Source organism: Papaver somniferum, chromosome 1 (genome assembly GCF_003573695.1).
Source record: "Papaver somniferum cultivar HN1 chromosome 1, ASM357369v1, whole genome shotgun sequence".
Lineage (NCBI taxonomy): Eukaryota > Viridiplantae > Streptophyta > Magnoliopsida > Ranunculales > Papaveraceae > Papaver > Papaver somniferum.
The window spans coordinates 218,347,430-218,357,600 of record NC_039358.1 but is presented as its reverse complement, the minus strand read 5'-3'; the positions used below and the strand labels follow the sequence as shown (position 1 = coordinate 218,357,600).

Here is a 10,171-nt window from a genome sequence, read left to right as displayed (position 1 = left end):
ATCTTTTGGTGCAGTGTGAGTAAAATTGTTGTCTGCCTTTACCTGATATTCATTGATATGTCACTTCATTTACACGTTTATTCATAAAAAAATCTCACCTTTGTCAGATGGAAATAACGGAGTTGCGTACATCTTTTCACCTCGGTACAAGTCCAACAAATCGAGTCCCGCACGATTCAAGAGCTAGGAGATTTGTGATTTCTCCAAATGGAGATCCATTAGAACAGTGGGATAAGAATGGCATAACTCGCCTGATTGGAGATGATACAAGGAAAAGATATGCAAACGTTTTCATCAACAATCAAGGAGCGAAAACGCATTACGTGCTCAAAGAATTCGTCATTACAAATATGGGACTGGGACAAGGAGATGTGGTAAGTGTTATGATAGTGGATAAGTTTTCATTCGTAGTTTTCAGTTTTCCTGTCTATTCTTACTTTTCTAATTGCGAATGTGCATTTCCTTGCAGTTGAACACATGGGTTCTTTGCAAGCTGTTTATCAACTAAAGCATGTCACAGTGGATCTCAGTGTTGCAATTGGATTTTACAGTACCTGGGAAATTCTGGAGTTCTCTGCACAGCCATAACCTCTGTAGTTTAGAGAGTTGTTCATACGATCCATTTAAACGCTTGCACGCATGTTTGTAAATGAAGTTTCTGCATTATAGTAGAGTAAAAGTTAGAAATTGTACTGCTATAGGCCTAAAGCCTTCATTTGGTAATTCAGCAGTACCGAAGTTACGACATTAAAGTAGACTAAAATCTGGAAACTGTATTGCTATGGGCCTAAAGCCTTCAGTTGGCAATTTTGCAGTACCGACCTTACGGCATTATGGTAGAGTAAAATTTATTAATTGTACTTCTGCGGATGTTATGTGCTTGCTTATTCAACATTTGATCCAATACATGTGGTTATGATTGGTGCAGAAATGATTTTCATAGCTTACATAACTTGACTGAAATGCTCCAGAATGAGGAAATATAACTTTGCAAAATTGAAATCTTATAGCTTCATTAAAATAATGGGAGTCAGGTATCTCGACTACAAGTGGCACTTGAACTAGAAATAAATTAACAATATGGAAAGACTACCAGAAGGATGTATATCTGACATCCTATCTCTAACATCACCTGCAGATGTGTGTCGGTCTAGTCTGGTTTCAACTCTTTTTAAATCTGCAGCTGATTCGGATGCTCTCTGGGAGAGATTTCTACCGGCCGATTATCAAGACATCATTTCTAGAGCATTGCATCCTTTTCCATCAGCTGCACTATCTAAGAAAGGCTTATTTTATCGCCTATCCGATAACCCACTTCTCATTGATGGTGGTCTTAAGACCTTTCAGTTGGAAAAATCTAGTGGAAAGAAATGTTTCATGCTTGGAGCAAAGGAGCTTGGAATTGCTTGGGGAGACAATCCTAACCACTGGCGTTGGGAAGGTTACCCTGGATCCAGGTTTCCTGAGGTGGCCGAACTTCAATGGGTATGCTGGTTTGATATCCGTGGGAAGCTTGATACCAGATTGCTATCACCAAAGACCTTATATGCAGCTTACCTTGTGCTGAAGTTTAAGGAAAGGGCATACGGTTTTAGTAACCAAACTGTAAAGGCCAGAGTCGAGGTCGTCGGAAGGGCTGGTGGTAATAGTAGTGTGTGTAGCGAGGAGATACTTATCTACTTGGATCCCAACGGTGAGGGGGGTGAACATTTTGCACGGGAGAGAGGAGATGGTTGGATGGAGGTTGAGATGGGTCATTTCTACAACGAAGAATTAGAAGAAGAGAACGACGAGGGTGGAGAGGTGCATATGTCTGTGCTTGAGACTGAGAGGTTAGGAACCAAGCGTGGCCTTGTTGTCCAAGGTGGGCATACAAATTCCGTAAAACCCCTAAAAATTCTTTGTGATTTTATTCTAAGGATTGACAAAAGAAGGTTCATATACCACTACAATTTTTATATTTATACTTTAAGAACTTGAAATTAGAAATTTTAAAAGTTGATATAAGATCAATTACTAAAACAGAAGAAGATACTTTTTTGTCCAGTCAGATGGCATCAACTGATCTTGCTGCAGTTTCGACTTCTTGTGCAAAGATTGCATCTGCTGGAACAATGGAATCAATAGAGTTCGCCTGACAAAATTTGGAAGCTAAAACTTATCAAGAGTTGGAATAAAAAGATGCACACTAAAATTTCAGTATGTATTTAAATTATAGATAGTCGAAGAACAATCATAAAACTGAAAACAAAATATTTCTTTGCCAAATACTGATTTTCTTGATCCTTAGCTATGTGCAGCATGTACTTGGTCTCTTTGCCAAACGTACTGATTTAAACTATGCTCACTGTTTCTTGCAACATCTTCATTAAGGATCAATAATCAATCACTTTCCCACAAAAAAAATGATCAATTACAAATATTTGCTAATCGGCCAAGTATATGGAAATCCTATGTGTGTGGCACTTAGAAGATATGAAACCATAAGATTTTAGCAGTGGCTCCATCAGTTCGAGCTGCAATAACACCAACAAGAATTGCAATTACTAAAACAAGATGCACGTAGTTAAGAGCAGCCATTGCCATAACATAACATAAAATGCAAAAAAAAAAAAAAAAAAACGCCGTTGCCGGGGATCGAACCCGGGTCACCCGCGTGACAGGCGGGAATACTTACCACTATACTACAACGACTTCGTTGTTCTGTACCGAACAAAACGAATAATGTAAACAACTAGTTGTAACCGACTCACTTACCAAAAGTGAAGCAGCGCCTGACACGGAATCTACGAGAGAAGACATGGGCATGTCTAACACACACACACATATATACGAACCCTGGTTCTAGGTTGTCAATCTCTCTGCAGGAGTTTCGAATCTTTGGATCTTCTTCATCCCTGAAATCGGTGGTTGGTAATTTCTGATTCCTTAAATTTCAAGTGTTTGCTTAAATCTTCTACTTGGCTTGGTTGGTATCACACTACTCCTTTGTTTTACTGTTAGAAATTTATTTTTTCTTAGGTGCATCATAATCTTCATGTAATACCACATCCCATGCTAATTAGATGGGATAGTATGAAACTGAAACCCCCTTGATTAGTCATACTTTTTGGCTGTCGGATAAACTCTTATAGTACTACCATTAGCCTATGATGGTTGCAAACTTGTAAACATAAATTGTGGTAAAAATATTGTTGAGTTTTTTAGGCTTTTAGACATGAATTTAGAAATTTGCCGGTGCTGGTGAATTTTTATTGGGGCGGTGATGTTAACTTCTTCTTTTTCTTTTCTTTTGCAGAAACAATCTAGATAGGGAAGGATCAGATATTAACAATATGGAAAGACTACCAGAAGGATGTATATCTGACATCCTATCTTTAACATCGCCTGCAGATGCGTAGTTTCAACTCTTTTTAAATCTGCTGCTGATTCAGATGCTCTCTGGGAGAAATTTCTGCCGCCAGATTATCAAGAGATCATCTCTAAAGCAAAATTACCTTTATGGCTAGCTGCTGCCCCATCTAAGAAAGAGTTATATTATCGACTTTGTGATTACCCACTTCTCATTGATGGTGGTCTTAAGAGCTTTCAGTTGGAAAAATCTAGTGGAAAGAAATGTATCATGCTTGGAGCAAAGGAGCTTGGAATTGCTTGGGGAAACGATTCTCGCTACTGGCGTTGGCGAGGTTACCCTGGCTCCAGGTTTGCTGATGTGGCCGAACTGGAATGGGTGTGCTGGCTTGATATCCACGGGAAGCTCGAAACCCGGCTGCTATCACCAAAAACCTTAAATGCAGCTTACCTTGTGCTAAAGTTCAATGAACCTGTTGTTTATGGATTTGAATTCCAACCTATCAAGGCCAGAGTCGAAGTCGTTGGAAGAGCTGGTGGTAACAGTAGTGTGTAGCAAGGAGAGACCAATGTAGTTAATATCGGATATCGGTTTATCTCGGCCAGGACCGATACACTGGTACGACTTTATATCGGGTATATTATCGTTCAAATTCCTTTGGATGGATATAAAGGTTATAATCAAATTCATTTGGATGAAGAAGATCAAGAACATACTGCTTTCTTCGCACCAAGAGGTTTATACTGTTATACGAAAATGCCATTTGGGTTGAAGAATGCAGGTGCGACATATCAAAGAATGGTGGAAAAAGTATTTGAAAAGTGGATACATAAAACATTAGAGGTCTATGTCGACGACATGTTAATTAAGAGTAAAGAGGCGAAGGATCATGTTGATGATTTGCGAGAAATCTTTGAACAGATGCGAAAATTCAATATCAAGGTGAATCCAGAAAAATGTGTGTTTGGTGTATCATCTGGGAAATTCTTGGGTTACATAGTGTCCAAGAAGGGAATAGAGGTTGATCCCGAAAAAGTACAAGCAATTAGAGATATGCCACCTCCTGCAACAGTGAAAGATGTTCAAAAGTTAAATGGATTGATAGCTTCGTTGGGAAGATTTATCTCACGATCTTCGGACAAGTGTAAACACTTTTTTAACATATTAAAGAAGGGGGCCAAATTTGAATGGACGGAAGAATGTGATAAAGCATTGCAGAGCATAAAAAATTATTTGGTGAATTTATCCATTATGCAAAAGGCCAAACCAGGAGAAGAATTGCTACTTTATTTAGCATCAACATCGCATGCATTAGGTGCAGTATTGTTACGCTCGGATGGGGGATACAAAAACCAATATATTACATAAGTAAAACATACAACTCAGCAGAGAAAAATTACTCAAAGATTAAAAAGCTAATTCTCGCATTGGTGTATGCATCATTCAAGCTTTGCATTTACTTTCAAACTCAACGAAGGTACCAATTGAACCAACAATGAAGAATTCAAAAAGATCAGGGAGAGTTGAAAGGTGGAATGCACAGTTAGGAAATTATGAAATTGGTTATCATATTTTATCTTCACCAAAGTCTCAAGTTCTCGCAGAGTTTCTCGCAGAGTTTCCATTAGAAGAAGATGAATATGTAGAAGAAATGATGGATGTGGATGAAGACCATGGGAATCTTAAAGACTTATTAACTGATCGGAGTTCAAATAGATGTGAAATATTAGTAGATGGGTCATCCAATGGAGAAGGGAATGGTATTGTTATTGTATTCATTTTACCAACATGAGCGCGAATGGCTTACTCATTCATATTGGAATTTGCATCCACAGATAATGAGACTGAGTATGAGGCATTTGTGCATGCGCTAAGACTAGCAATCAAAATGAAAATAGAAAATGCACGAATAAATAGTGATTCAAAGCTGGTAATTCGCCAAATAGAAGGTACATATAGTACAAATGAATCATCTTTGCAAAAATACAAACTGTTGGTTATGGATTTAGCAACGCAAATTCCAAAAATAAGTTGGAGACACTGATATTGATTTTTGATTGTGATTGTAGTAAATAGGATTCGAACTCAAAGATTTGTGAAGATTAAATTTAAAGGTTTGATAAAATTATATACAAAAAAATATTAACAATGGTGAGAGGTACTGGGACTAAGAATTTCACCAAATTCCATTCATGTGATTCAAATAATAATTTCATGCAATTATAGCTCAAATATTAAAAATATGGACTCTTATTCTTTGCCAATATAGATTCTCAAAATATTAGTCATAAATTGTAAGCATGGAACATCAAACATTTAAGCAAGCATGACCCATCAAATAAAATGATAACTAATTAATTCGAACCATAAATCAATTAAAAACAAGTGCAAAAGTCATAAAAAGAATTATTAAAATTACCACATGCGTGAAATAGGGATCCATCCATCGTCCCAGTGTTTGGATTTAGCTTCTCATATTAATCACTTGCTCAAAATACATGTTTGTTGCTCAAAAGTTGATTAGAATGATAAAAATGAGTGAAACAGTGAATGTACAACCCAAAGAAGGGTCACAAAAAGACCGATAAGAGACAGATGTTGCTGATGTTGAGACTGCACTGCGACCCTCCGGTGTGCGTCTTAGACACTTTTTATTAACGACTGTCTGTGTTAGTCTATTCTTCGTGTTCTTGGTGTTCTTCATCATCAGCAGCAGCAGAAACAGAGTTTGATCAACTCGTGATTTCTTGCTCCTGAGCTATCCTCTCGACCTCCAACTCTCGACAACCCTTCTAGGACACCCAGGGAACCTATTTATACCCAACAGCGACAAGAAATAACGTTCATTAACTCTCCATGATCCTCCATTACTCGGTGTTAAAAGAAAATATTTTCTTCCCTGAAATGATTCTCAACGCGTAAACAGCTTCTGATACTCACTTATTTATCTTCTACACGCATCTTCAATGACTAAGTGTCATCCAAACACGAGCAGCACACATCAAACTTGCTGAAATCCGTGAATATCATTTTCAAACCCGTGTTGCCATGATTTCTTCCACGTGATTATCCAGCCAAATTCAGTCGAAACAATCACCCATACCAGCTCTTTTATGATATATTACATGTTTCCACAAATTTTCAGCGATTGAATCGCACAAAATCACGTCCAAATGCAATCGAGAAAATCTGCCAGTGAAGAGCAAATATTTTCCCGCCAAAATATTTTTTTGAATTTGTGAAGAAGGTCACCCCTTATCCAGCGGTCTCCCCCTTATCCGTTGCTGGAGTCCGAATAACGCATGTCCCTTGGGGCGCCTTTAGTAATTTTTCTGGGTTCCTCCGGTGCATTTCTGGGGTGTCTTTAGTACTCTATCCTAGGGTGTAAAACACCACTTTTCGAGCCAATTTCGCCGCAAGAGCTTATTTTTCCAAAAACATCTACAAAAACATAAAATAACACAATAAGTATTTAATCGAGTCTAACAATACAGAACATTGGGAACAAAATAGACACATAAATGTGTCTATCAAATACACACAAACTTATTATTTGCTAGTCCTCGAGCAAAACTAATAAAAAATAAATAAAACCGAGTTAATCTCGGGAGGGTTTACCAGAGGTGTACCCACAAAACCATTACTCCAGACCCTAGCTATCTATGTCGAACCTTGGAAGGCACTAAAGAATCTCCTTGGTTGGCTTACAATCACTGACTACAGGAGGAAGTACCCTGATGCGAAATTCCAATTGTTGTGCACGAGTTTACACTCAAGCATACTAAAATTCATATAAAGTGACAGAGCTCTACTCAGATAGTTGCACTATGGACATCATATTCGGAGTCAAACTAATCATATGAATAGAAAAAGGAGATGGAAATAGAAAAATATAGATGGTTTTGATGTTAACCAAATGATCGATGTTTCACATATCTGTCTGAAGGCCACTGCCAGAATGAACCTATCCTAATGGACTGAGATACCGGTCTGACTAATATCAACACAACTGCCATATACAAGGGAACCAATGGTCAATAACTTAAATCTAGATCAACAAACTGACAAATACAAGGGAACCAGCAGTTGACTACACAGAACAATAACCTTTTTTTTTTAACTTAACGGCATGAATAGATTTTTTTGATCCAAGCGCATGCTTCTTGTCAGCAGATTACACGATAGTTCCCACGGGTCCTGCATTCCACGCTTGCTTAGGCGACGGAAACAGGGAGAACACACGCATATTGCTATCCAAGTGTTAATACTTATTCTGATTGGTCTAACTGGTCCGGTCTTTTTTTTTTTTTAGTAACTCAGTCACTCTAATTCACCCTAACAGTGGTAACAACTTGAATCGTGTGCCTCACCTAATCACTTAGAGAAACATAGTTTAAAATGAAAAAAAAAATGAAAAGGACTCAACGAGATATGGTGCAACTATCATGTTATTTCTAACACCTGAGCTCTGTGCTTTTATGAATAGACTCTTTCGATGTTTCTATCTAATCAGATTGGTTCCTCAACTCCTATAACCAATATGTTCCCATCCACTTAGATTGGTTAGTGCAAACCTTAATAGGCATAACTTTCTAGGCTCTGGAGTTTAATAATTGCAACTAAAAAGTTTCTCTCATACCCCCAAATTTAAATCTAACATTGTCCTCAATGTTCTAAAGATGAAACTAAAAGCATGAACAAGGAGAAATTGTTACCATTTGAAGCGAAAGAGTTAAGGAAAGATATTACCGTGTTGCATGAGCATGGGATACCTCCCAAGAAGTGCTAAGTTTAAAATCTTCAGCAGGACTTAGGAAAGGATTATTCAACCCGAACCATAAAGTAACAGTCGAAATAACTGTGGGTCTTCAAAACTAAATAGAGCTGACCAAAGGAAACTGCAATGAACCAAGAAAGTGAACAAGACTAGCATGCCCTTACTTAAGTTTCCTGATTAAGAAATTTATATCTAATTGTGGTTCAGGTTCAGGTTCTATGAAAGGGTCTAAATAGAAAATTTTCATTGGCTGCGTTTCTTCATAGGTGGGATCCGAATCATTAGGTCTTAGAGTCTGGAAAAACTCAAATATGATCTTAGAAGCGCACAATAATAACCTAAATAACTGAGGATCCTCTAAGTCAATAAGATTTGACTTACATAATTGACCACAATGAGAGTAGTGGTCATTCTTAAGCAAATGTGTCGATTTTAATTTCCTAAAGCATTTAGGTTTAGTCTCACTTAATATTCGACACATTTGGAATATAAACGTTCCCACAGTTGGAAGAAAACTATTTGGTGGGAAAACAAAGTCAATCTGGGGATCATAGCCTGGGCAAACCACATCAACCAGAGGATGGGTTTCTAACGATTGAACTTCTTCCTGGACATCATTAGGTTCGGGAAAACGAGTATGAAGGTAATCTTGTAAAATTGTCGAGGCAGAGATATCAAGTCCTAAGTGAAGGGACTTTCTGAGAGTTAAAGGTAAGGCACTAGGAAGGTGATAATCACCCCCAAACTTATAGTTTTCAGTGTCTCTATATAGACTAGTTACAATCTTCCTAATTTCTGGATCATTAGATTCTTGAAAATGGTCAATTGATTCTTCTAATTTATTATCAGGTAGTGCATCTTTACTCATCTATACGGGTATATCTTCTTCATCTAATACTATTGTTTCTAAGTCGCTAGACTCTAAAACAGCATTTTCGGAATAAACCCGTTCCTCTAAACCACTATCGGCTTCGTAATCAAAAGGAAAAACTACATCGTCTAAAACGGTGGTATCCCTAATCAAATCCTCGTCCTTTTGAATAGGTGAATAATCATAAAAATTATTTGGATTTGAACTAGAAATAATATAATCATTATAAAGCTCAATTGGATTCCTACATATTTTAGATTCTTCATTACTACTATCCTCATCATCATAATAGTACAAAGATGATTGAACCTTATCTAAATAAGTAGTTTCTTTTATTCTAGCCTCGTCCTCTAAATTAGGCAAATATTCACTATTGATATCAAGGGTAGAATTAGAAACCCTATTTTGGAAATTTAGATTATTTCGAGCAGCATTAGCCAACTGTTCATTTTCTGCCTCTACACGTGCCTGAATTTCACTGAGCATAACACTTATACGTTCACCACTCTCGTTTATCATCTCAGAATATCGTGTACACTCTTCTTTTGAACTATTCATTGCAACTAAACGTTTATACGTCCTTTCAATCCGTTGTTGGGTCTCTTCTAAAGATGGAACAGGTTCATAAATATCATAATCAGGACTAGTTTCCAAAAACGAATAACCAGTACTATAGTGTTCTTGATTTTCTTGCTCGTAAGACCAATTCGCGTGTGGATAATAATTGGTCTCACCATGGTATGAACCATAACCTTGAAAAGGTTGGCATTCCCAACTATTATTCCCACCATGGTCATAAAAATGATGATGTCCATATTCAAATTCATATTGATACTCATTGTATTGGCTTCTGTCATACCAGTTCGACATTCTTAATTACAAGGGAATTCTATACAATCACAAACAAGGATGACTCGACCAAATAAAACCTACTGATTTCTAGAAAACAAAAAGCATGATGGCTCCACTTAGATTGTTTCTAGACCAGCTTCTAATCCTTCGAAAGGGAATTCGTTACAATTTAAGCAAACCCCTCGGCAATCAATCCGAGTCAAAGTAAGTTGAATTGAGGCGAGGGAAGCTCAGTGGAGCTTTGATACCCAAGGCCTCACCGCTATCACAAGGTGGCGCAGTCACGCATTCAACTCACAGAAACCATCATGAACTTCGA

At 37.5% G+C, this 10,171-nt stretch overlaps 1 protein-coding gene, 1 non-coding gene and 1 pseudogene across 2 annotated transcripts; 2 read left to right on the top strand and 1 right to left on the bottom strand.

Moving 5' to 3' along the window:
• Positions 1 to 1,080: 1,080 nt before the first annotated feature.
• LOC113360385 (F-box protein PP2-B10-like) lies at positions 1,081 to 2,138 on the top strand. Its single transcript, XM_026603898.1, has 2 exons — positions 1,081 to 1,881; positions 1,974 to 2,138. The coding sequence occupies exons 1-2, from the start codon at positions 1,081 to 1,083 to the stop codon at positions 2,136 to 2,138; spliced, it is 966 nt and encodes a 321-aa protein (XP_026459683.1).
• Positions 2,139 to 2,622: 484 nt separating this feature from the next.
• Positions 2,623 to 2,694, bottom strand: TRNAD-GUC. Its single transcript has one exon. It is a non-coding gene; the product is annotated as a tRNA-Asp (tRNA).
• A 641-nt stretch (positions 2,695 to 3,335) lies between these two features.
• Positions 3,336 to 3,907, top strand: LOC113360379 (annotated as a pseudogene).
• Positions 3,908 to 10,171: the final 6,264 nt, after the last annotated feature.

Coding starts and splice junctions, on each gene's coding strand:
- LOC113360385 (XM_026603898.1), top strand. CDS start 1,081: ATGGAAAGACTACCAGAAGGATGTATATCTGACATCCTATCTCTAACA. Junction 1,882..1,973: donor AAGGTGGGCATACAAATTCC/GTAAAACCCCTA, acceptor TTATACTTTAAG/AACTTGAAATTAGAAATTTT.